At 34.5% G+C, this 24784-nt stretch overlaps 2 protein-coding genes across 10 annotated transcripts in view; both read left to right on the forward strand.

Annotated features, from left to right (window-relative positions):
* slc7a1a (solute carrier family 7 member 1a) overlaps window positions 1-7446 on the forward strand; it is a 48257-nt gene extending 40811 nt beyond the window's left edge. For all 6 annotated transcript variants that reach the window (XM_087270614.1, XM_087270617.1, XM_087270618.1 and 3 more), the window contains exon 12: window positions 738-7446. In XM_087270614.1, the coding sequence (XP_087126740.1) occupies window positions 738-928 (191 nt within the window). In that variant the 3' untranslated portion in view covers window positions 929-7446. The remainder of the gene's footprint in view (window positions 1-737) is intronic.
* Window positions 7447-7811: 365 nt separating this feature from the next.
* mtus2a (microtubule associated tumor suppressor candidate 2a) overlaps window positions 7812-24784 on the forward strand; it is a 128117-nt gene continuing 111144 nt past the window's right edge. For 2 of the 4 annotated variants that reach the window (XM_087270575.1, XM_087270577.1), the window contains exons 1-2: window positions 7812-7865; window positions 12055-12326. The gene's annotated coding sequence lies outside the window, so the exon portion shown is untranslated. The remainder of the gene's footprint in view (window positions 7866-12054; window positions 12327-24784) is intronic. The other 2 variants (XM_087270576.1, XM_087270578.1) reach the window with 1 other exon arrangement.

Here is a 24784-nt window from a genome sequence, read left to right on the forward strand (position 1 = left end):
CAGAAAAACATAGAAAAACAATAAAAATATAAGGCCCTGCACATGAACACAGATATTTTCAAAGCCACACTTTTTTCAATGTGGTTTTGCTGTTTTTTCACACGAAAACAGAGTGTCAGGTGACTGGAAAACTGTGAAGGTTTTCTGAAACTATTGGTATATACAGTGTGGACGGAAGATGAGAATGAGGCAAATTCTGCATGTTTATGGCAAACACATTGCGTATTCACACCGTTCACACCACAGGCCCTGTCACACAGGTTGAGCTCAAACTTTGAAAATAATGTTTTTCCAAATTATTTTTAGTTATTTATTTATAATTATTTTAGTTTAATTTCATCATTCTTTTTATTTTGTACTTTTTTATCACCAGGAGCTCTTCAGTTCTGAAGCAGATTGTGACAAAGCACTTCAGCCTGTTCAGATTGAACAGAAAGAAATCCAACACTGAGGATTTGTTCCTTATTTCCTTAATAGTAGTTTTGTTCCTTAGTACATACACCCGCCCACAATCCCACCTATTTAGAAAAGTGGTCGAAGTGTAAAAAAACAGACACATGTAAGCGAAAGCAGTTTGCGTTTTCCTTGTTTACTTGTGATCCAATGCATCAAAATCCATCTTAATACCAGGTGTAAACAGGGCCATAGTATTGCGGTCATTTTTGAAGGGCCTCCAGAAAAGCAGTTGGCACGTACACACTCCATAATTTCCTCCATTATCCCTCTGTTTTCTCCAGGACTCGTAATCTACTTTGGCTATGGGATCTGGCACAGCACCGAAGCCGCTCTGGCTCATTCCAGTATGGACGAAGAGTTGAGTGTGTACAAACCCGCCTGCGGTCTCAACCGAGACAGCGTGACCCCAGAGAAAGAGGCTTTCCTCTGTAATGGCCACGGGTCACAGGTAGATGACGATGGAGATATCTAAATGAGCAACAGTGTTATGTTGTATACTCAGACTTTACAGAAAGCACTCCGCCAGGAGGTAGTGAGGAACACGGGTCGCTGGAGTCTAATCTGGTAGAGCTCGATGACTGATTTAACCAATGTCACTTTCATGTGAAGGAGTCGGAGGGTTCAGTGCGCACTACATAGATGGAAGTATTTGAACATTCATACAACTCCAGGGCTTTGTTTTTTTTCTACTTCAGAGATCTTGAAGAAAACCAAAACAGGCACAGGACCTTTTGTTGAGTAAACAAACAAACAAACAAACAAACAAACAAACAAACAAACAAACAAACAAACAAACAAACAAAAACAGAAACAAATGTGAGCTGCAGTATTTTGAACTTGTGCCTTTTGTCCTTGTATTGCGATCAAAAGTACAACCTCAGTTGTGAAAATGCTGGGACGTTTTTGTAAAATGCAAGTAAATCAGGAATATGTGTTTTGTTAATTGTCTTTAACCATTATTTTCTAAGGTAAAGCACTTACTTACTTACCTACTCCCAAGGCCGTTTATAGTGACGTTGATATTTAGGCCCAATCCCCATTCTACCCCTTAGCCCTTTCCCTTACCCCTATCCCTTGTTTGCGTGTTCACATTAGGGGTAGGGGTGTCCCAATTCTCGTTAGCTTGAAGATGTAGGACTAAGGGGAAGGGCTAGATACCCCTCGAAACTGAGATTTTTCATGACCAAACAAAAAAATTTTGTTTCCCAAAAATTTTTCCCAAAATACACCAGCCACATTGGCAGCATGGCTGCACAGGTAAAAAAAAAAAGAGATGCACAAATTAGCATTTTTTTTTCATTATTACAAATTTTTACAACAAACAAGCATATGTTTTAATATTTTCATAACCGCGTTCGTGTTTTACCATCATCTTGTTTTACCATCATATGAATTTGGCTATCTATAATCCCTAATGATAACTCCTGTTTAGCAGTCCCACAACATTCTGACACTCGGTGACACTTGAATATCCTGTCAGAAAAGTCTAGTGGCTGTGAAAGAGCTTTTTTACAGTGTCTGCTATAATGTTAATGTTGTTTTTGTGGGTTTACATAGATGAATATGGCCACTGTGTAAATGCACAGTACAGTTACGATCTAATTGCCTCATTATATCAATGTGATAACATGAAATATGCCATCAGTAATTTCCTAAAGATAAATACCAAAAAATAACACAACTGGAATAACCACAGAAGTCGCGATCGTCAGTCTCATATAAAGCAAGTAATCGCAATGACATATGATGATATGTGCTGGTACTGTAGTGGTGTCCTATTTTTTAGAGGTAAATTTTAAAACCCTTCCCCTTAACACTCTGTTTCAATGTCCAAGGGGAAGGGGTAGGGCTACAAAAAATTAATTGAAATTGGGCCTAAGCTGTACCGTGTTGGTGTATGTGTGTATGTCCTGGTCCTCGGAGGTTGAGCATTGGGCTAACGACCAGCTTTGTAAAAAATTTGAAGTTACGAAACACCAACATGGTGTGGCTAAGGAAAAGTAGAAAGAAAAAACAAGTTTTTTTACCCAGCAAATGAATTGAATTGTGTAGGTATAAACAATTGTCAGATTTCAATGGTGCCAGCTGTTTTTTCTTTCACGATATTAATATCTATCTGGCAGTTTGTGAACAATCCAATTTGAAAGGAGAAATATTCTCAATGTTTTTGACAATTCTCTCATGGATTTTAGCACAATATGATTAGCCATGAAGACTGAGATTCACATTTTATAACCAAACATGAAACCTCATATATCATCCAAAGCAATCTTATGAAAATTCTTAACTTTATGATTAAGAGGCTTATTTGCATTCATTTGTATGTTATTATTCATACATCCGAGTACTATTTGCTTATCCCCAATGAGGGACAGCTTTAGAGTTTGGGTTTGGGAGCATGCCTTCTTTTTAATTTTTTACTTTCTCATATGAATCAAATCATATAAATTCATACAAATCACTTATCTGACCTTATGTAATATAGTAAATAGTAATAGTAAACAGCAACATTTAATTTGAGTTTCATTAGAATATTCTTCAAACCTTGTAGTGTGTTGCAGCCATCAAAATCAAGTTTTGTTTATATTCCTAAAATACAGCATAACTGTCAATTCAAACACTGGAAATCTTTTTTTTTTTTTTTTTGTCAATTAAATAAGACCTAAAGAGAATTAACAAAACACTGACCCTTGACTTTATTGCATTTTACAAATACAGCCTGCCATTTTTTTAACTGGTTTTGTAAATAAGAGTTGTTTTATGATGAAAAATGTATGGTTTTACGTATCGGAACATGAAAGATCAAACCACGCTTGGCTTTTCTGCTGAATCTATAGCATCTGAGGTCACATTTATGCTGGTTTGAACTGCCCTGATGCAGAAACTGTAGGTTTTTTGCTGGTCCAGCCAGGTTAGTACTGCCACCTAGTGGTGTGGTTGATCAGTTGCTTGTGTTAGCTGCTTGCTATCCATCACAGTGCTGGCTGCTGTGTCTTCTGTGCAGATGGAGTCTGCTTTTTCAATGGTGTCTTAATGTTGCTTACACAAGATTTTTTTGAAGACAGTTTGATATCTAACAGTATATTTGGCTCATTTAAATCGATAGTTCACCCAAAACTGACAATTCTCAACCTTCGTTTGTCACAAACCTGTTTGAAATCCTTTCATCTGTTGAACAAGATGAACAATGACAACTGTCATTTTTTTATTCATTCATTTTCCTTCAGCTTACTCCCTTATTTATCAGGGGTTGCCACAGTGGAATGAAAACGCTAACCATTACAGCAAAAGTTTTACGCAGCAGATGCCTTTCAAGCTGCATACACCTATACACTCTCACATTCACACACACTCCGACACTACAGCCAATTTAGTTCACCTAATTCACCTACACCACATGTCTTTGGGCTGTGGGAGAAACCGGAGCACCCAGACAAAACCCACATGAACACGCATAGGGAGAACATGCAAACTTCACACAGAAATGCTAACTGGCCCAGCTGGGACTCAAATCAGTGACCTTCTTGATGTGAGGTGACAGTGCTAACCGCTGAGCCACCATGCTGCCTGAACAAGAAGCCGTTTTGAAAAATGGTAACCATTGACTTATATAATTCTTGTTTTTCCTACTATGGAAGTCAATGGTTACCAGTTTGACCATTCTATAAAATATCATCTTTTGTGTAAAACAGAAAAAGGAAACTCATAAAGGCTTGGAACAATTTGAGGGTGAGTAAATAGTGAGCTAATACATTTTTTGGGTGAACTATACCTTTAAGACATTTTTCACATTGTGCTTTTGTCAGTCTAAATATTTTACAAATGACAAATGAGTGATAATAAGAAGTTTGGAATAATTATTATTATACAGAAGTAGTTTTTAATTAAAATACAGTAAAAACTGTAAAATGGTAAAATATTATTGCTTTTAAAAATAAGTATTTATTAAGTTTTAGATATACTGTATTTCGTGATGGAAAGTCTGAATTGTCAGAAGTCTTTCTGAATCCTTCTAATGTGCTGATTTAGTATTCAGTTACAGTATTATCAGTTATTTGTGGAACTCAGTTATTAATAGGATAACATGTTACTGCTTGACATTTATTGGAAACTGTTGACATTTTATTTTCAAAATCCTTTCATTAATACTGTATAAAATTCAAAGAATGGCATTTATTAGAAAGATACTGCTTTTTGTAACATTATTAATTGCTTTTAGCAATCTCATTCATCCTGGCTGAATAAAAGTATTACTTAAATAATATATTCTTTTATTACTGACCCCAGAACTTTTCAAGCACCACAAACAGCATATTGGAGTGATTTCTGAATGACCAGACTCAATAATGACTTCTGAAAAATCTGCTTTTAATCATATTGTAATTATATACTAAATTAGTTATTTTTAAAATTATAAATTTTTATAATTATAATTACATTTTACAATATTACTGTATTTTACTTTATTTTTATTAGCAAACACAATGCATCCTTAATTATGAGTGTCCTTCTAAAAACATTTTTTAAAAATGCATAACTATTCCAAACTTTTTACTGGGAGTGTAAACCTAAACATACAAGATTTAACAATAATCACCTTTGCCACATTCATTAGGTCCCTCCACCTAAAAATTGTCAAAGATATAATTAGTAGTTTATAATATTGTTGTTCTTTATGTATTTTTGTCAATGGTCTTTAAGTTTATATGGTTATAATTGATGCTTTCATTAGAATATTAAACTAGAGGAACTTTTGCGAGTATAATCTTGGCCATGTTAAATAATAATAATAATAGTAGTAATAGTAATAAGTAAGCATCTGTTCCATTGTTTTCTCAGGAGCATGACATTTCTACAAAAACCCTACAAAAACAACAATCTGACCTCAGGATCATTTATTCTAGAATGTGTTATGAATTTATATACATTTATAACATATATTTATTAGTTCTAGAAAAACGTCTTCATATATATTTTTATTTGTAGATATGCTGACGGTCCTGATGAAGATGTACAATCAGTCAATGAATATTCTATCGTTCTTCGTTTATTCCATGAAGTAAATGATTTGTAAATAGCAAATGATGCTCTTTATTATGCAGAAAAAAGCAATAATGTTTGTGCAGAGGCCTTGTTTATTTTTTGGTTAGATACATTTTAGTAGATTAAAATGTATTATTTTCATATATGTGAATATGTTAATGAATCTGTTGTTTAGTGAATGTTTTCTCTTTGCCGTTGCAATCAAGAATTACAAAAAAAATTCATAGAGCGCTTAAATTTGTAAGTTTTTCTGGATTTAATGGTTTAATAGAGTTTGAGTAAAATGTTATTAATGGTCGCCCCAATGTCCAAGATATGGTCTTTTTTTTTTTTTGAAAATGTAAGAATGACAAATGTTTTGGCTGAAAACCAGTTTTTTTTTCAACAAATACTAATTTCTTAATGTTTCTGTAGTTAAACGGGGACATAATAGAGGTGCCTGAAAGTTATTATAAAGATGTCTAGAAATATTACATGTAAAATATATACTCTAAATTACATTTTAATTTGAACATATCAAAGGAATGTCATCGGTAGTTTAAGAAATAAAACAAAATGTTTTACTCAAACACATAGCTGCATAGTAAATAAACTGAGAATTCTCAGGTGTTCAATATATATATAAATCACATGTGATCCTGGACCACCTCTCAAGTAGCAGTGGTATATTTGTAGGAATACCCAACAAAAATTGTATAAATTATTATTATTATTAATATTTAATTTCATGCCAAAAAGTTGTCATCATACATTGAAAAAAAATATGTCTGCAAAATTGTTGCAAACAATTTGTTTATTTAAATTCAGCCCAAATAAATTGTTTACAACCATTTAACTAAAAAAAAAAAAACGTAAATCCAAAGAATCATCTGAGTTGTTTTTGTTCAGTGTTTTGTAAGTCCATACAGACAGTTTGTAAATGTCCTAATATAATAAATAAATCTATCAAAACTTAATTTTGATTAGTAAAAAGCATTGCTAAGAACTTAATTTGCAAAACATTACAGGCGATTTTTCAAATATTTGAAACTCAGCCAAACATTTTCCTATAAAAACAATCCATACATCAATAAAAAGCTAATTTCAGCTTTCAGATTATGTATGAATTTCTTCACTTCTAAAACTAGACCCTAATGACTGATGTTGTGGTCCAGGGTCACATATGCTTATCTTTGGACTTGGACTTTCGTATTTTTGTGACTACACAACACTATCAACTTGAATCTATGGCTGTCAGGAGGTAGATTGATCAAGTGGTTTGAGGTCAGAAAATTTACAGTTTACAAGTTTGTTTTAAATACAAACTGTACAAGAACGCCTTACTAGATGGAATGGCATAATTACAGCATTACAGATGAACTGTGTGTCTCCACTTTCTTATATACTGAAAAAAAGTGTAGTCAAAATGTCCATTTTCTTGCATCGGTTAGGTCATATGAGTCTGCACAGTAATGACCATGAGCTGAAATCTCAGTATCAAACCATAATGATTGTCTTAAGGAAAAAGATCACGGTCTAAAACTTTGAAAATATACATCAAGCTTCATTCATTTACACCACGCGAAGTTCATGAGCTATACTGTTACCAGCCAGCAGAGAGCGCTGGAAATGTTTTGTTTCCACTTTTCAGGTACAATTGTTAGATGAGCTGCTTGAATAGGCTCATATTTGTGAATGATTGATGTTATATAATCATTAATCGACAACCAAAAGGTGAAACATGCCAAGACTGTCCACATATTGTGAAACTGTCTGAACAATCCTTCACTGTGTTTTATTCAAAAGGTGTTTCTGTCGTTCTGTGTGTTATTGGACCATTTCAAATCTGACGCATTCAGTAACATTAGTTACATAAAGCATCTGGACTGGTTTAAGGTTTGTCTGCACTGTGACTGTCTGCCTACTGTCTGTTTCAACTTGATGTTGTAAATAAAATACATTTTGGAATTTGTGTGTGGGTCATTCCACTAAATCAGCGCCTTTAAGAACTAGAATTGCTATAACAACAAATAAATGTGTATTAAAACACAACAATACTCTTCATTCTCTCATCAATATTAAATCAAATTCAAACCATTTGTTATTTTGAATCATTAAAGTTGTATTAATGATGATAAAAGTAGGTTTTTGGCCAGCCTTTCTGTTTGCAAACTGAACAAAAAAAAAGCATATTGTTTTAATTAATAATGTTAAGAAATGATTTTGGCTTAAGTATGTTTATATTCCGTTAAACAATACAAATAATTTGATCAATTTCCCCTGATTTTGCAAATGGTGTTACCTGTGAAATAATGGTACATTCCAGTGACATCACTTCCAGGAAGCTGCATTGTCTCTCAAGCAAGATATAATAGCTTAAAACACAAGTAAGTTCCTCTCCCTCTCCTAGACCATTTTATTTTTGACCATTTTATTTATTTATTTATTTATTTATTTATTTATTTATTTATTTATTTATTTGACATGTACATCACAATTACACTGGACAACCAAATGCATTTGTTTAAGTGTTTTAGCAAACTTGCTAATTCTCAACACCTGTTCACAGGAGGCTTAAAATTGACGAAATGGAAATATTATAAAATTATACAGTACACAACATTACAATTCTTTACATAAAATTACTGCAGGCAAATTCATGAACTGATTCTCGATTTCATTTATTGTCAACTATGTTGTCATTTTAAAGAGTATAAAATGATGTAATTTAACTTAATATAATTAATATTTACAGAATAACATTTACATGTATTTCCTTTTAAAATGTGCAACATATTTAGTGACTAAACATATTAGCTTGCAATTAACCAATTTAATTGAAATGGTCAAATCTGTTACTGTTATTCTTGTTACCTTTTTGGATTCAGGATGCATTTGTACTTAAAGGGTCCAAATTGGTATACTCAAAAGTATTAGAACCTAAACATTTTAAGAGGAACATATTTATACTTTTTAGGTACTAATATGTACCCTTGAGGTATTAATATAGACATTGTAGGTACAAATGGGTACCTTTTTAAAAGCTACCACCCCAGTGACAGCTTGCATTCCTTTATTTCTGAGAGTGTACTATATTAGTATGGAAGGAACATTCCATTATTCATAGGGGTCTCTGGTTAAAAAAAAAAAGTAATAGCATTAAGATCTTAACAGTTATAGACAGATTTTTCAACATACAATAGAAAATTTATAAAAGCGCTATGTAAAAGGGCTTCTTGGGTTTGGTTGGAAGCCCCTAATTCACCGGGGCCCTAAACAGCTGCTTACCTTGCTTATTGGTTAAGTTAACCGCTGCCTATAATTATGTCAATACTATATGCAATTCTATAGAATACAAAAAAACATGTCTCATAGAATTATCTGTTGTGTGTTGTCATAGACCAGACTCATGGCCGAGAATTAGGTTTATTAAGTCTGTCCTCCCTGACTCATCATCCCTCTTATTAGCTTCAAGCAAATAAAATCTATCAGGAGGCATGCTTAGTGTAAATAAGATCACCATCATATTATTTAAACTTTGTTTTGTCAACTTGCAAAACTCACTATGTGCCGACACCTCCGCATAAAAGGCTGTTACGCTGGCCCATGTGTGGACCCATCTTTGAATGCCCATGTGGGGATACATTGTGGGCATACACGCTAATATATATATATATATATATATATATATATATATATATATATATATATATATATATATATATATATATATATATATATATATATATATATATATATATATATATATATATTAGCTTATATATATATATATATATATATATATTAGCGTAGGGCTAATATATTCAACTCAATTCAGCTTTATTTGTATAGCGCTTTTACAATGTAGAATGTGTCAAAGTAGCTTCACATAAATGGTCATAGTAACTGAAACAGTGTAGTTCAGTTTTTAGTGTTTAAGTTCAGTTCAGTTCAGCTCAGTTCAGTGTGATTTAAAATCATTACTGAGAGTTCAAACACTGAAGAGCAAATTCATCGATGCGTAGCAATATATATATATATTCCTCCCACCTCCCACCTGGGAGCCCATTTCCAACCAATATGAAAAAACATGCGTAATTATGAGACAATGAGTCAAAATTTACGTCTTCTGTTGTTTTGCATCAGTTATCAAAATGGAATTAAAGGTTCCTAGTGTTCATACTGTGATATTATTATATCTGTCATTAAAAAAGGTCAGATGCACTTTGTAATGGACTATTTTTGCATAGTGGAAGCATTAATAAAACAGCAGACCAGAATGAAAAAATAGCAGAAAGAATCACAGCATTTTTAACTACAAATAATATTAAAAACTTTATAAAACATCAAATTTTAACCACTGAAACCAGTACATTTGAATGTTTTTAGACATATGTTATTGTCTATTTTATTTATAGGATTTATTGGCTTTAACAAGCCACCAATAGTAGGCAACATATAACTAGTAAAAACCCACAGAACCTTATACTTGGGCTCGTCTGCGTGGGGTCCACCTGGGCTGGCCTGCGTGGGCCCCACCTGGGATGTCCCGCGTGGGGCCCATCTAGGATGGCCATATATTATTATTTATGATAATACTTTATATTTAAGTGCAGTAGTTTTCTTTGAACTTTTTAAGAACAGTGCCATTTTTAATTAACTTTTAAAATCACATTTTAATTTAAACATTGTCATTTTATTTATCTTTTTTTTTTTTACCTGTGTGTTAATGTTGAAATTATTTATTATGTTTAAAGTGTCTGACAATAATAAATATTCATAACAATAAGTTTTCATCTGTAGTTTTGTAGTAAGCTGTCGCTGCTTAATTGGGCCTACTATCTATTTCAATACCAGTCATTATGGTGGTACTTGGAGAGACAATTTTTTCTGAGGTGGTACTTGGTGAAAAAAGAAGAGAACCACTGCTATAAGCAAATTAATTGAACTGAATTGTTAACATGCTGACTTTTTAGCTTTGTGTAACTCTAAAGCAGGGGTGCCCAAACTTTTTGTATGAAGAGCAAAAAAACAAATATCACTGAGAGCTGTGGGCCAAAGGTAAACACCAAATGAGATTCCGTTAAAGTTACCATAGGTAATTTCCTAATAATTTAAAATAAACTGAAAGCATTACTTTAAATCATATAAACTAATGTAGTATAACTTTTAATATATTAACTCATTGCAATAACATCATAAACAATCACATTTGGGGGCTGCACGGTGGTGCAGTAGCGCTGTCGCCTGACAGCAAGAAGGTTGCTGGTTTGAACACCGGCTGGGCCAGTTGACATTTATGTATGTTGGGAATTGGTATGTTCTTCCTGTGTTGGTGTGGGTTTCCTATGAGTGTTTTCCAGTGATGGGTTGCAATTGGAAGGGCATCCGCTGCGTAAAATATGCTGGATAAGTTGGCGGTTCATTCCGCTGTGGCGACCCCTTATTTATAAAGGGACTAAGCCATAAAGAAAATTTATAACAATTGTAACAAAGTGGAGTTCAATGCTGAATACACTAGTCAAGCAGAATCTGCCTTTGCCTTGATTTGCTCACCAAACTCTCTGAATTGTCGAATGACAATATACTGCCTGATTAATTTACACAATTTGATTGAAATATTCAATTCCAGTTGGATTTCAACAATAAAACAAACAAATTGTTACATTAGATTTAAATTGACTATCTCTAAACCATCCCCATCATTCTCCTTCTCGTCGATGGGATGGGTGGGCCAAACCAAAGGTTACCATGGGCCAACTATGACCTGCGGGTCCTAGTTTGGGCATCGTTGCTCTAGTTAAACCACAAACAAATTATTCTTCGGTCATTTACTCTCCCTTCACCTGGTCCAAACCTGTTTGAGTTTCTTCTCTTCTGTTAAACATAAAAGAAGATATTTTGAGGAAAGCTGGAAACCTGTAATCTTTGACTTTGGGACAACCACTGTGTTTGTTTTTCCTACTATGCAAGTCAATGGTTACAGGTTTTCTTTCTTAGGATTTCTTTAAATTATCTTATTTTGTGAAAGACACTCGTGAAGGTTTAAAAACCACTTTGAGTAAATTGTGAGTAAATTACAGTTTTTAGGTGAACTTAAGTGTATTTTAATATCCTTTTTTGTGATAGTTTGTGGGATAGAACATTTAAATTATGCCATTATTTACTCATCCTTTTTACAAACTTGCAAGAATCTGAAAGAAACTTGTATCTTTAAAAGAAAGAAAAGCACAATATGTAAAAGCCCATCTCATAGCCCAGGGGTGTCCAAACTCAGTCCTGGAAAGTGAAAAGTTTAGTTCCAACCCCAATCAGACACACCTGAACCAGCTAATCAAGCTTTTATTAGGCTTTGTAGAAGCATTTTTGCAGGTAAATTGGAGCTTATAAATCTGCAGGACACCAGCCCTTAAGACTGAGTTTAGACACCCGTCACAGGTACACACACACAACTTTTTTTTGGCTGCAGCAAGACCAACTGCAGTGTTTTGCCTTAAAACACATTTAAAACACGTTTTAGCTTCAAGCTGTAGCCCATTTTTGTTCACATCATTGTCGTTCCTGTTGTGATGACAGCAGCCGCTGGCTGATGCCGCGATTACCGTTCACCGCGGCGTCCGGCAGAGGGCGGTGTTAACGGGTACCACACAGCAACTGCCGCATCCCGGATGAGAGACGGAGGAAAACAGAAAGAGAGAGAAAGAGAGAGAGAGATAGAGGTGAGCACGAGAAAGATGCTTGGTTCAAAACACCGCGTCGGAGCGCTGCGTTCAGTCAGCGGGTCTGCTGTAGAGGAGAACGGGCGCTGAGGGCTGTAGGAGGGCACACTCTACCTGTCTTTCTCGAAGGTGAGTGTTTATGACCGGATTATGGTTTTTGTGACTTGTTATGGAAAAAAATATACACGTGCGAGGGTGCTCTGACGCGAATGGGTTTTTCCATGTTGTCCTGTTTTGCTTTTTGGCTGCATTAACTTCATTACGAGGATTAATGTGATGGTGATAGATGACGCTGAGAGGTTAAGTTTAATGGGATTGTTTCTTGTGCATTGACTTTTTAACGTGTAGGCTTTTATTTGTGTTAGCATATTATAGACACGTTTATAACCTTTATAGTTCAGTTTATATAGTTAAATTTTGCTGTAATATACTTGACACTTAGCATAGCACTTTCATATTCATTTCATAGACACACACAGATAGATAGATAGACAGACAGATAATTCCTAGTGAATTTCACAAGCGATTACAAAATGGAAAGTAACTGTAAAAAGTTTGAGAATATTAAGTACAACAACTTCATATCATTTCTGATCTTATTGTTGTTTTTATGCATAATTTAATTTAGCTCTTCTGAACAGATAGATGGCTAGATAGATTAATCAGAGTCAGATTGGAAGTACAAAGTGAATTAGTGTTTTCTAGTAAAGCACTCTGCTAATCATTTTTTATAAATGTCAGTGTATATACAGTTAGATAGATCCAGAATGCACACTCAAAGGCAAACTTCTTCTGTCAAGTAAGATAAGGAAATGTAAACATCCTCCTAAAGCTCTAAACTCAAGACTTGCACACATACGCGCTTTCATATGATGAGATAAAGATGTAAACATCTCTCCAGTTCTGGTTTTTAAAGTAGCGCTTTTCTCTATGGGACATATCAAAATAACGGCAAAGCCTCGGGCACAGCATAGTACTGACTTACTTAGCCTGGAAATGAACTTGACGATTGCGCATCCTGCCAACAGCTCTTATAGCAATGAGCGGTTTTACAAAATGATGTTTTATTTACTGAAAAGCCATTTGTATGATATTTTGTGGTTGATTGAGCATGTTCACGGTTCTCTGATTCCTGTTGAGGTTACAGTATTGATGTGCTAAATATAGACATGTGCTGATATTCAATAATACATTATATAATGTGAAAATGAACATGCATGATCTAGTTGTTGGAGGCAACTAAAATAACTATAGTTCAGTTGTGTTTTTTTATCTAACAATAACAAAAAAACTTAATAAATTAATGCAACAAAGTATATGTTTTATCATATCAATACATTATTATAATAATGTTATTTGAATAGGTATTTTCATACATAAAATGCAACTTAAAATCCACGTGTAGTTGCTGAGATTGTTTAAATCATGTTGATGTACTTTCAACTGGAATGGAATATTAAGTAGGAGGCGGGGCTTTCTTTTGTGCATCATTACCTAAAATGCAAACTAGGAGAGGGTGTTATTATGCAGTTGCTATGGAAGCTCTCTTGTTGATGTCAACAGAAGGACTGCCACTCCAAAAGAGGAAGCAAATGGTCAGACTTTCATTAAAAATTACCAAAACAAACAGTTTTTTTTTTCAGTGCATTAAAGTGCATGGTTTACTTATTCACCTTAAGAATAACAATTTGAGCTCGGAAAATAAACATTGTAATTTAAAATTTCCAGCAGGCTTTAAAGTGCTGCACACCCATAAAACAAATACAAAAAATATCAACAAAATAGAGTACAAAGTACGAGCAAAAAATAAGTACAAGCAAATATAAGCAAGTATATATTACAATAAGTTTAAAAACAAGAAAATATAAACACACTTGACAAAACATTATCTTCATACACCAACTTAAACCTGTTAGCCAGCACTCAATTTTGGGGATTTACACTTACCTAACTTTAAATAGTAACAGTTGACTCCAGTAAGCTACAAACACAAACTATATATCATTGAAAAGAAGACACTTTGAGCTTTACTGTGGTAAAAGGAGAAGCTACATGTTAAAAAATATAAAAAGTTATACATTATGAAGTCACGAGGAAAAAAATATTGTATTGTGTTCAATATTTGTTTTCTATATGCTTACACAGGAAAACATTAATGTAATGTCCTAGAAAAACTATGCCTTGAAAGCCAAGTGTCTTTTGAGTTTATATTTCAAATATGATGAAGATAGCATGCAAAATGAGATTTCTGTGAAATGTTTTCTGTTTCTGAGGCTATGTCGATGTCCTCTCCCTCACCGTCAGAGGCACTTTCTCAAAAATCATCTTCCCATACTAAAACATTTACATTAGCTGAATGATTTTGGATTCACAGTTCATGTGTTTTTGGAAAGAAGACACTCTGGGCTTTGTTATCCATCATCTAATGTTTATAATGCTCAAAATGAAAAAAAAGTTATAGATGCTTAAAAAGGTATGTCTTAGCATGCTTTTTAAAATATGAATAATATGAATACTAGTGGACTCTCTCAATTCATTTGAAAGTAGTGACAGTAGTGATTACTTCAGATTTACTGTGTAATGTCCCAGTGGGCACCTTAATGTTAAAACAACATTAAAAAACATGTCAAATCAATTTGAAATCAATTGACTACCTTGATGTTAAAATGACATAAAATTAACATCTTACATTGGCATCAAAAAACACTACCAAAATTCAAATACAGGACTGCCATGTAACCCATTTTTGACCTGTTTTTGACACCAACATAAGATCTCAATTTGATGTTGCTTTGACATCAAGCTATGTATTGGGATACAAAATCCAGTGTAAATTCGTAATCTGTAATTGAATTTTTCAAATGAATGAACCCTTATTAAATTTGGTGGTCATAAGGCCATCAATGTGTGGATGTCAAATGGACATTAAGGTTTTGACATCATATCGATTTGCATTTTTGAAGTGTTCTTTGATGCCAGTTTGACATCAAGGTGCCCACTGGGATGTGCTAAACTAGTGAACAAGGACTTATGTGGTCAGAAATGGAAAACAGAAGTGTTTTATGACTTCTTCTAATTGCCAATAAGGATTATAAAGTCTTTGGCCTTGAACAGGAGTGAAATCCAGCTGCCACTCAATATAAGATGGACGAGAATCCATCTGAGATTACCAGTCGTCCATTTAAACAGGACATCAGTGATTATTGACATATTAAGCTTCGAGTCCAGCCATAAAACGACTTGCGAACATGACCTGTCTGTTACCTCTGGAAAACTGCTCTGTCGGGACATTTTTCCTGCCATCAACTTCAATCCATCGCTCTTCCCCCCCAACAAATCCTCCAGTAACACAGCGGTGTTTCTATTCCCTGCCCTCCGGATGCGGATCATGGATTTAGAGTAGCTCTAGCCCACTGAGAACATTGCACTTTTTACAGCGTACCTGTCCTAAATCCCTCCTCTCCCACAGAGAGGTCTTGTCAAGTGTCCTGTTCTCTGTCTTCATCTGGCAGCTCTTGCCCTGTTTTTCCCTGAGTCGCCCCAGCGAGGGCTCTGATCTTTCATCTGGATTGATATCGCCTCCCCTAGTGCTGCAATTCGGGCTCCTTTTGCTGCTTTTCATTTATTTAGCACAGGCAAGCACCATTTGAGCTCAGCTTCTGTCACGCAAAGTGAGTCTGGAAGGCTGGCATCACATATTCAGGAAGGCTGGCATCACATATCGCTGTAGTGTTGATGTTTTGCCAGAGATTGATTTCTAAATGTCGTCGGGTTAGATGATGGTCCTTGAGACTGAGAGGAGGTAGGAGCTGAAGCATTGGCACTGGGAATGTGTTTGCTTCTGCTGTCATTGCTAGATTTCTAGTTTATAAAATAAAATCCTGTAGTCCATTTAAGTATTGAATATGCTGTTTTGTCATTTAACAGATTTTGTAGGCATACACTAAAATATGTTTCCTGCTTGTTCAAACTACTTATTTAAAATGAGCTGAAACAACACAGTTCTTAAGTCTTTTAGGGCCAAATTAATTATTTATGTTCGATCCACTTAAAATTGTAAAAACCATTGCTTTGAGACAAGATGAAGGGATTGTGTGGACCAGTGTAAAAGGTGCTGATTTGTTATTTGTCTGATTGTTCAGGCATTGGAGGTGCTGATTTGTTTGCCAAATTAGTGATTTATTGTTTTAAATAAAAAGGTTATTAAGATAAAATCGATAATTATTTATATTGCAAATGTGGCAGGTTTTTGTTTGTGTGTATTAATTTTTGTACAGTTAATGAGTGCCTTACCTATTGTTTTTTTTTTTATTTATATTTATACTAATCTTTCAAAAAATATCTGTAAATTAACAATTTTTCTTATTTTGTGATTCATGGGTTACTTCAGTTATTCAATTCATGTTTATTTCTCTAGTGCTTTTACAATGTAGATTGTGCCAAAGCAGCTTAACATAGACGTTCTAGTACATCAAACTCTGTCAGTCCAGTTTGCAGAGTTGAGGTTCAGTTTAGTTTAGTTCTAGTTTAGTTTAGTTTCAGTGCTGAAAGTCTAAACACTGAAGAGCAAATCTATTGATGCGCAGCATTGGTCTCAAACCAAGCAAGCCAGTAGAGAGGACTTCACAAATTGATGAAACTAGGCACAACCATTTCTCCTCTAGCCAAACCTGCTGTGCAGAGCTGTAGTCTAGGTGCTGGAGGCTGGAGAACACTGGACGTCCATCGTGGAGAAGCTGCGGGTATGAGTAGGTCACCGGCGGGTGTTCAAGCTGGCCCATGGGATCAATGCGAAGACTCGTCTGTCACTGTGGTCTTTCAGGAATCTTTAGGAAGTTATATATGCTTTTAAATTAAATTCTTGATATATATTGGATCTTGATATTTTCTCAAACTCAATTTTGATGTTAGAAAGTTAGAAAAAGTGACTTTTATTATTGTAGTAATATATTGCCTATATATATATATATATATATATATATATATATATATATATATATATATATATATATATATATATATATATATATATATTGCTTGTTTTTCTCATTTCTGAATCATTTAAGTCAATGTGTAAAGGCTGTCACTTGATTCACTTTGAGCTGGTTCTAAGCCATTTTTAAACACACAAAGTGCTTTTTCTTTCTCTAAAATCCCCCCAAAAAATCCCACTAAAACAAAATATCTGATAGCTACCATTGAATGATCCCACAACAGACTTACAGTAGCTACAGTAGCACATATTAATCTAATTTTTTCATGTAATGCTCTTTATATTTTGTGTATGTAAAATTTAATGAAGCCATGCAGAATCTGTGTAAATGAACGATGGTACAACTGGCTATGATGCAAGAGGCCTGGGGGACCAAATTGTTCAGAGCCAGCACTTACATAGAGCTTATTGATGAGTCTGTATCTATTTAGAAATTAGCCTGGAATTAGCTCAATAGCAAATATGTTAGCTTTTCTTTTTGTCAATTCCAAAGACTACCAACCAGTTTGTCAATTTGTAATGCACAATTTTTGTAATCAAATATAACATAGATGCACTTTTTCTTACAATGTATCAGTGGATGTCTCAAATACATTAATTTAACAGTATTAGCCTTAGCCTATATGTTCATTAGCCCTAATATACTTTGAATGTGCAACATGGCATTTTTTCCGCTGCATAAAAACTTGCTGGATAAGTTGGCGGTTCATTCCGCTCTGGCGACCCCAGATTAATAAAGGGACTAAGCCGACAAGAAAATGAATAAATGAAAATTACAGAGCATGTCATTATCCATCAGCCAATCACAATCTTTTTGGTATTTCTCATGTGCTGGCAGGCTTTGAATATCAGACCTGGACTTAACAGTTAATAATAAGTCATGTACACTAGTCATCTGCTAAACATTCATATGGAAGAAAGCATCATTGCCTATTTCTTGCTCCAAACTCCTCTAGAGGCTTTATTATTTTAGTTTTATGTAGAATCTGATGGTGTTGTTTTGTATTTTATGTAACTTAAAACTCTCGGTGTGGATTGTAAACCAATTTGATGCATTGCATTGCCCACAGCAGCAAGACTCGCTTTACTTTTTTTTTTCATGCTCTGTTTTTTTGGGAAATGGTGAAAAATGACTCCTCCTGAAGGCGCTTCTAGACTCCACCATCGCTCTCATTTGCATGTGATGTGTCATTAAGGACTGGAGATGAAATAAGAGAAGTGTAAAAAGAGAGTGATTTGAAGAGCCTGGGACCTCTTCTGTTTCTCTCTGCAGAATCTCACCACAGTCTTTCATCTGTAAATCTCTGGCATGCGGGAAGCCACTCTGTAATTCCCTAACTGTCCCATTTGGGTGGGCAGGAGTCAAGACTGGTGCAATTACTCTTGAAATATGATTCTAATGTCGAGTGTTGAAATCATTTAAACATTTGAATGCACTATTACACTTTTTAACGAAACGGCAAACATTGGGCCACACTATGGCGCAAGGGGTAGTGCTATCGCCTCACAGCAAGAAGGTTGCTGGTTCTAGCCCCGGCTGGGTCAGTTGGGATTTCTGTGTGAAGTTTGTATGTTCTCCCAGTGTTCGCATTGGTTTTCTCAGAGTGCTCTGGTTTCCCCGACAAGTCCAAAGACATGCACTATAGCTAAATTGGGTAAGCTAAATTGTCCCTTGTGTATGTGTTTATGTCCTGGTCCTCCAGGTTGGGGGTTGAGCATTGGTCTAATGACCCACCTTGTAAAAATTAGATGGTAAGAAACACTAACATGATGTGGCTAAATATCAACTTCGATATAAATGGCCCTGGAAGTAAATAAGCATTTACATCAGTAGTTTCATTAAGAACCTTTAACATGTATTGAATCTTGTCATTTAAAAAAGCTACTTTAAAACCTGAAAGCTTCCTAAAATTTTTGAATTTTTTTATATATAAGAAATAAATAGTTATTGCAAGAAGTGTTGGCTAAAATGTTCTTTGAGGTGTGATAACATCTCTTCAAAATATTAAATGACAATATTATACTTTAGATCGTTTTTTCACCTGCAAATAACAATTGGATTGATGTTGATGTAATAGGTGGCTCAGTGGTTAGCAATGTCGCCTCACAGCAAGAAGGCTGCTGTTTTGAGTCCCGTCTAGGCCAGTTGGCATTTCTGTGTGGAGTTTGCATGTTCTCCCTATGTTGGCGTGGGTTTTCTCCGAGTGCTCCAGTTTCCCCCACAGTCCAAAGACATGAGCTATAGGTGAATTGAATAAACTAAATTGTCAGTAGTGTGTGTGTGTGAATGAGTGTATATTGGTGTTTCCCAATACCGGGTTGTGGGCCATCCGCTGTGTAAAATTTATGCTGGATAAGTTGGCGGTTTACTCCACTGTGGCAACCCCTGAAATAGAGACTAAGCTGAAGGAAATTAATTTATATAATAACTATAATGTCCTTTAATGGCAATTGGTCAAAAATTTGCCAAAACCCACACCTCAAAATGTTTAGTAAAATAGTTACATTTATTTCCATATATTTTAATTAAAGACTTTTATATTGTTACAAAATAGTTTGTTTCAAATGATGAATGGTGTTTGAACATTATGTTCATTAAAGAAGTTTTTAATGAAATACACATTATGATTTTATCTGAAATATCAAGCAGCTGGTTTCAATGTTGATAAAGTAGCATTAAAATCATCCATTTATTCATTTTCATCCACTTTTCTGGGGCCGTGTCACTGGACAGCAGTCTTAGGAGAGAACCCCAGACTTCCCTCTCCCCAGACTTCCTTCAGCTTCTTCGGGGGATCTAAAGGCGTTCCCAGGCCAACCGAGAGACATACTATAGTCCTTCGGGCATGGGTCTTCGCCGAGGCCTCATCCTGGTTGGACCTTCCTGGAACACCTCCCTAGGTAGGCGTTCAGGAGGCATCTGAAATAGATGCCCGAGCCACCTCAGCTGAATTGTCTCAATGTGGAGGAGCAGCAGCTCTACTCTGAGCTCCTCCAGGGTGACAGAGCTCCTCTCCCTATCTATAAGGGTGCACCCTGCCATCCTGCGAAAGGAAACTCATTCCGGCTGCTTGTATTCAAGATCTTGTCTTTTTGGTCATTACTCAAAGCTCATGACGATAGGTGAGAGTAGATTGACCGGTAAATTGAGAGCTTTGCCTTTTGGCTCAGCTCATTTTGTTAACCACAATACATCGACCACATTACTGCCTAAATCTAAAACTAGATTTACTAAAACTAAACCATCATTTAAAATAAGTATGCTTAGAATTCAGACTTGCCATAACAAGAAAAATAAACATTTTAATATTTAAAAAATCTAATGATATATATTTAAATAGAACTTTTCTTAAAAACTAAATTGTTATATTATCACATCTTTTTAAAATATGACTATGGGACTATTGACTTGTTTTGTTAATGTTTTAGCGCTCAGTTTTTTTTTGCAGAATGAACTGCTTGAGTGATTTTTATAACTGTGTGCAGCATATTATTTGTGTTTACACAGGTGCTTTGTGCATAATCTATCAATCAAGAGAGCTTTGTTTGTCTGAGTCAGATTAATGTACCTTTGCGGTCTTGGTCTTGCTCACGGTGCTTATTTTCCATTGTCTTTTTGATAGAAAATTGACACTAGCCGAGAAGTGTTGACTGAAAGCTTCCGGTGCGTTCCCAGGGGTGTTTGGGTAATGCTCACCTCTCCTCTGTCATCCACAGTGACCTTGACAGCTCAGCTGAATGAGTCCAGAATTTACAGATCTGATTTCAAACGCTCGCCCCTGTTTCCTTACGCTACATCCATTCGACACGTTCCTCGAGAGCAGCATGGAGAATGAACTTAGGCAGAGCTGGAAAATCTTTTTTATTATATAAAACGGCAGGTCAGTTGAGGGTTACGGTTAGCGCTTTTACCCCCTGAGGAATGAGTTACCCCTCGTTCACCTCGCAGAAGCATCACCCAACGCTTTCTCACACTCTAAAGCCCTGAATATTAATAAGGGTCCCACTTCCCATCTCTATCTCTCTCAGATGAGCACACCAGCACAGATGATGGCCTTGAAGGGATAGTTAACCTAAAAAAAACATTTTTCCATTTATATTTTCTTGCCATCTTGTTTTCTACTTACAGCGGGGAAAATAAGTATTGAATACATCATGTTTTTTTTCCCTGGGAATAATTTCAACATACAATTGAACCAGATTTTGGAAAAAACCCAAACCATACAAACATAAAAATAAAACAAAACAAATCTGAAAATTAGTTAGACATTAGAGTTATGTGTAATACACTGAAATGACACAAGTAGTAGGAACTGAACTACTGAAATGTATTTAATACTTTATATAAAAGGCTTTTTCAGTGATGGCAGCTTAAAAACGCCTCTCAAATGGAGAATCAAGTCACATGAATTGTTCAGGTGTGATTTTTTTTTTTCACAGACTTTAACAGAGTGTAAAAATCTTGATGGTTCTGTGGCTCTTGTCTGTCAACTCTTTAATTTGTCTCTATTGGATTCAAGTCAGGTGATAGGCCATTCAACAGCTTGATTTTCTTTCTCTGAAACCATTTGAGAGTTTCCTTGGCTTGGATCATTGTCTTGCTGAAATGTCCACCCTGGTTTTATCTTCATCATTCTGCTAATGGGGATGTTGGACTGAAGCAGCTAATATTAATTTACAATGATGAAGGGCAGAGGGTTGCTGAAGAACTACTGAGAGAGTTCAGCTGCTGTCTGGGATTTCACTGCTGTTCTATAGCTCCTTTCTTCATGCGTTCTATACTTTTTTTGTGTGTCATTTCATTTTATTACACATAACTTTATTTGTAAACTAATTAGATTTGTTTTCTATCAACAAATTTCTAAAGTCAACAGCAGCTTTAGAAATATGTTTTCTGGGAAAAATGGTAACATGTTTAATACTTATTTTCCCCACTGTGTAGATTTATGACAATGACAGATTTGTTAAGCTTTTATCATGATATATGGTCTTATGGTATTATATATTATTCACCTAAGCTACAAAAAGGTTAACTTACTGACCATAATAATAGTAATAAAAATTATTGTATGTACACTTTCGGAGTAAATAATGTTTCAAGCTAATTCTATTGCAATAGGATGATAAAGAACAATAGGTTAGACTGTACAATAAAGTAATAAACAATTACAATAAACAATTTTGTAAACATTGCTTAATGCATTAAAATTATTATTTATTAATGTTGAAGTTTGTTAAAAATCTGAATATTATTAATTATTATCTATTATTTAAATAAAATGATAATGACATTTGATTTCAATGCTTTATTTGACATTGACTAAGATATTGTCATCACCTGAGAAAAGTTTTCTTCATGAGTTAATTAATTTAACTCATTAATTAAATGTATTGACAATAATTAGGAACAATAGGTTTATAATAGTGCTGTCAATCGATTAAAAAATTAACTAATTAATTACATTTTTTTGCAATTAATTGCGATTAATCACATTTAAAAGACTTAAACTTGTAATTTTGGCTATTCAAATGTGAAATTAATGTAAACGCAAGACAAAAACTATTTAAATTCTAAATATAATTGTTCATTAGGATTTTGTTTAACTTGTAACACAGATTTTTTTTATTTAAACAACTTACCCATCAAAATCCTGACCTGGTTTGACAGCCATATTTATTTTCAAAACAATCAATGCCAATAAAGAAAAAAATGAATTTCCATGTTGAATTCTAAGTGGACTCAGGGCTGGCGCGTCCATAGAGGCGACCTAGGCGACACCTCCCTCACCATCCGCATCCTCGGGTATATCCACGCATAGGGTGGCGTGGATATAACCCCCCCCCCCCCCTTTTTTTTTTTGTAGATATATTTTATAAAAAAAAAGAAATTATTTTGTATTTATTTATTTGCATAAATATATTATCCTGTATTTGTATATTTGCCTGTGTTAATATTAGAAAGTTTTGTATTTATTTGAAGTATGGTCTCTACTAAAATAAAACCATAAACCATTAACTATTTTAAAATTGTTAAAATGTAATAAAATTAGCAAAATACTTGCACAAGTTCAGTACTCTGAATTAAAAATTTATTTATTATTATTATTATTATTATTATTATTAAATAACAATATAAAGTGTACATGTAAATAATTGCTGTTTTTATAATTATTATTTTATTAATGGGTTTACGGTTAGGGTTAGGGTTAGATGTTTTATTGTGCATCGAAAATTTTCATTTACTGAAAAAACATGATATATGTACATTTACTAAAAATTTTTTGCGAATAAACTATATATATATATATATATATATATATATATATATATATATATATATATATATATATATATATATATATACTGTACATACGTGTATAATACCGATATTGCACTTTCAATTGCAATTCATTTTCTTTTCTCTCACTGCCTCATTCTCCATCCTCCTATATTCCTCTTAATGTTTCAGGGGTTCTTCATCTCCTTCCTCCTCATTAATTACAGTCTCCCTCTGCCTTTGTGTCTGCATATGAAGCACCATTTCCCTGTCTGTCTAATTAATCACATCAATTTAACGGCTTCGGTCCAGAGTCAAAGTCCAGACGGCCATTAAAAACCCCACTGACCACAGCCAACAGATCTGCCCATACTCAATACTGCCTTTGTGGTAAGCAAGCAGTCGGGAAGACATGATTCGGAGGGTGCTAAATGCAAACGTGATGATTTATGGGAGATTGTGACGGATTGGCTGTGATAATGACCCCTGATTATGGTGAAGCACAGGTTAAAGGTCACAAACATAGAGGGTAAACGTCAGCAGAAATGAAATATAATGAAAATGATTTTTGGGGACTCTGAAAAGAAGATGAGAAAGGATGCAGAGTGTGAAGCTGAATTTACACTGGCTTATGCAGACTTGTGTCACTTTGGGGACATAAATTGAGGTTCCCATGGGTAAACAAGCTTGTAAATCATACAGAATGAACTATTTTGAACATGAAAATTTGCAGGGTTGTGTTTGAAGGTACGGTAGGGTTATGGGAAGGGGATAGAATATTCTTTTTATATAGTATAATTGTGTGTGTGTGTGTGTGTATGTGGTTGGGGGGGTGGGGGTGGGGGTGTCGGGGTCTCTGCAGTGTTCTGTTGCTCCTCCTCTTCACACCGCTCCATGTGAGGCTTTGTGTTTGTGTTAAGCCATGCTTTTCTATTTACAAGGCAGATGCATAATGGGGAGATCAAGAAAAGCTTGCTTGCTTCTTTAACCCTTGTGCGACAATTTAAAGAAGTTTGTCCCACTATTGTTGTCCCTCAAAAATCATAAAAATGTCATTTTTTTTGTTTTTGACTGACATTGTTCCAATTCATTATGTGCTTTCTTTACATTTTTGGATTATCACAGGACAATTTATAGAATTTCTTTCTTTTCACCACTCATGAACATTGTTTAAATTTTATATGTTTATATGTTCTTATTTCTTTTACAGTTATCTTTAAAGAAAAAAGTCCCATTTACTGAAAATACAATTACAACGACCTTCTTATTGTATATTTTTACAGCAAAATAAAAAAAAATTTAAAGGACATTTCAACC

This window comes from Danio rerio, chromosome 10 (genome assembly GCF_052040795.2).
Source record: "Danio rerio strain M-AB ecotype USA chromosome 10, GRCz13ab, whole genome shotgun sequence".
NCBI classification, from domain to species: Eukaryota; Metazoa; Chordata; class Actinopteri; order Cypriniformes; family Danionidae; genus Danio; species Danio rerio.